Source organism: Anneissia japonica, unplaced genomic scaffold (assembly GCF_011630105.1).
Source record: "Anneissia japonica isolate Jap-2015-1 unplaced genomic scaffold, ASM1163010v1 scaffold31014_len5132_cov112, whole genome shotgun sequence".
NCBI classification, from domain to species: domain Eukaryota; kingdom Metazoa; phylum Echinodermata; class Crinoidea; order Comatulida; family Comatulidae; genus Anneissia; species Anneissia japonica.
In genome coordinates this window covers 3,551-5,013 of record NW_022703545.1, presented here as the reverse complement: position 1 = coordinate 5,013, position 1,463 = coordinate 3,551, and the positions used below count along the sequence as shown (strand labels likewise).

Here is a 1,463-nt window from a genome sequence, read left to right as displayed (position 1 = left end):
AAGGTTGGAAGCCCTTGCTGCTGATGAAGAAGTAGTTTTAGGAGGGGATGGAAGGGCAGACTCACTTGGACACTCTTCCAAGTATGGTGCCTATACGATGATGAATTTGAAAACAGGCAAGATTGTCGATGTCCAGCTAGTACAGGTAAAACAGTTATTAAATATATTGTTTCAGAAGAAACTTTTTAAAGGAGCATTTTCTGTTCACCTGTCTATTTATATACTTTATTAATCAATTTTACTTATATTGTAAATTTTTACATTTTATATTATAAATTTGCATGTGAATTTAAACACACTATTTTTTGTATGTTTTTAAAGCAAACACATAAAAGAATAATACTACAGTATTACTGTATTTGTTTGCAGTCTAATGAAGTTACTTCTAGCAGTGCAATGGAAAAGGAAGGGCTGGTAAGAAGCATTGCGTCCCTAAGAGAGAGTGGTGTTTCCATCAATACTCTGGTGACTGACCGCCACTCCCAAATACGGAAGTGGATGAAAGACAACCTTGCAGATGTTCACCACAAATATGATATTTGGCACATCAGCAAAAGTATGTAGAAATTATTTATTATTTCAAATTTGGCATTTTAAAAATGTCTATAAGCAAGTCTATAACAAAAAAAAATGAATTGACATATAGACTAATCTAAACCATCATTTTATCTTACAAAAAGGCTTAAACAAGAAATTGAAGGCAGCTGCTAATCTTTCCAATTGCGCATCAATTAAGCCTTGGATACAAAGCATTACCAACCACTTGTACTGGTGTGCTATATCCACACCTTATGGGAATGCCGAATTAAAAGTTGCAAAGTGGAAATCAATAGCAAGCCACATACAAAATATTCATTCTGGACATGACGACCTATTTCCGGAGTGTCTCCATGGTCCGCTGGTTGGCCGAGAACGTAAAAAGAAATGGATGGTGCCAGGTAAATACTTACAACTGTATATTATTATTACTAAGGCATATACTGTATTATTGTTTACTGTAACATTATTTGATCAATTCTATTTCAGGAAGCAAGGCCACTCAGGTCCTCTTGCCTATAATATTAAACCCCAGGCTGTGCCAAGATGTGAAACTTATGAGTGAAACATTTCAAACATCGAAATTAGAAGCATTCCACTCAACATTGAATCATTTCGCTCCAAAAATGAATCATTTTTCATATTGGGGTCAAAAGTGCAGGCAAGTTGATATTTTAATAGTTGGTATTTTACTGAATGACCTTGTATTTTTTTGTTCTATATTGTTTATTGAGTAATAAAATTTGTTTATATGTACTTATTATTATTACCACTACCACTGACACTAAATCAATAACATTAAGAGGGTCGGAATGGCAAAGGATGAACAATGTAAAACAATGTCAATAATGACTCTGGAAAGGCTTAATCAACTATGTAACAACATGAATGTATTGTCGTGTATTTGTGTAAAACCTTATTTATCA

At 33.7% G+C, this 1,463-nt stretch overlaps 1 protein-coding gene across 1 annotated transcript in view; it reads left to right on the top strand.

The window, feature by feature from the left end:
* Positions 1-45: 45 nt before the first annotated feature.
* The window catches only part of LOC117104488, a 2,185-nt gene continuing 767 nt past the window's right edge, over positions 46-1,463 (top strand). The window contains exons 1-4 of the mRNA XM_033245341.1: positions 46-145; positions 370-556; positions 681-938; positions 1,027-1,198. Coding sequence (XP_033101232.1) covers positions 98-145; positions 370-556; positions 681-938; positions 1,027-1,198 — 665 coding nt within the window. The 5' untranslated portion in view covers positions 46-97. The remainder of the gene's footprint in view (positions 146-369; positions 557-680; positions 939-1,026; positions 1,199-1,463) is intronic.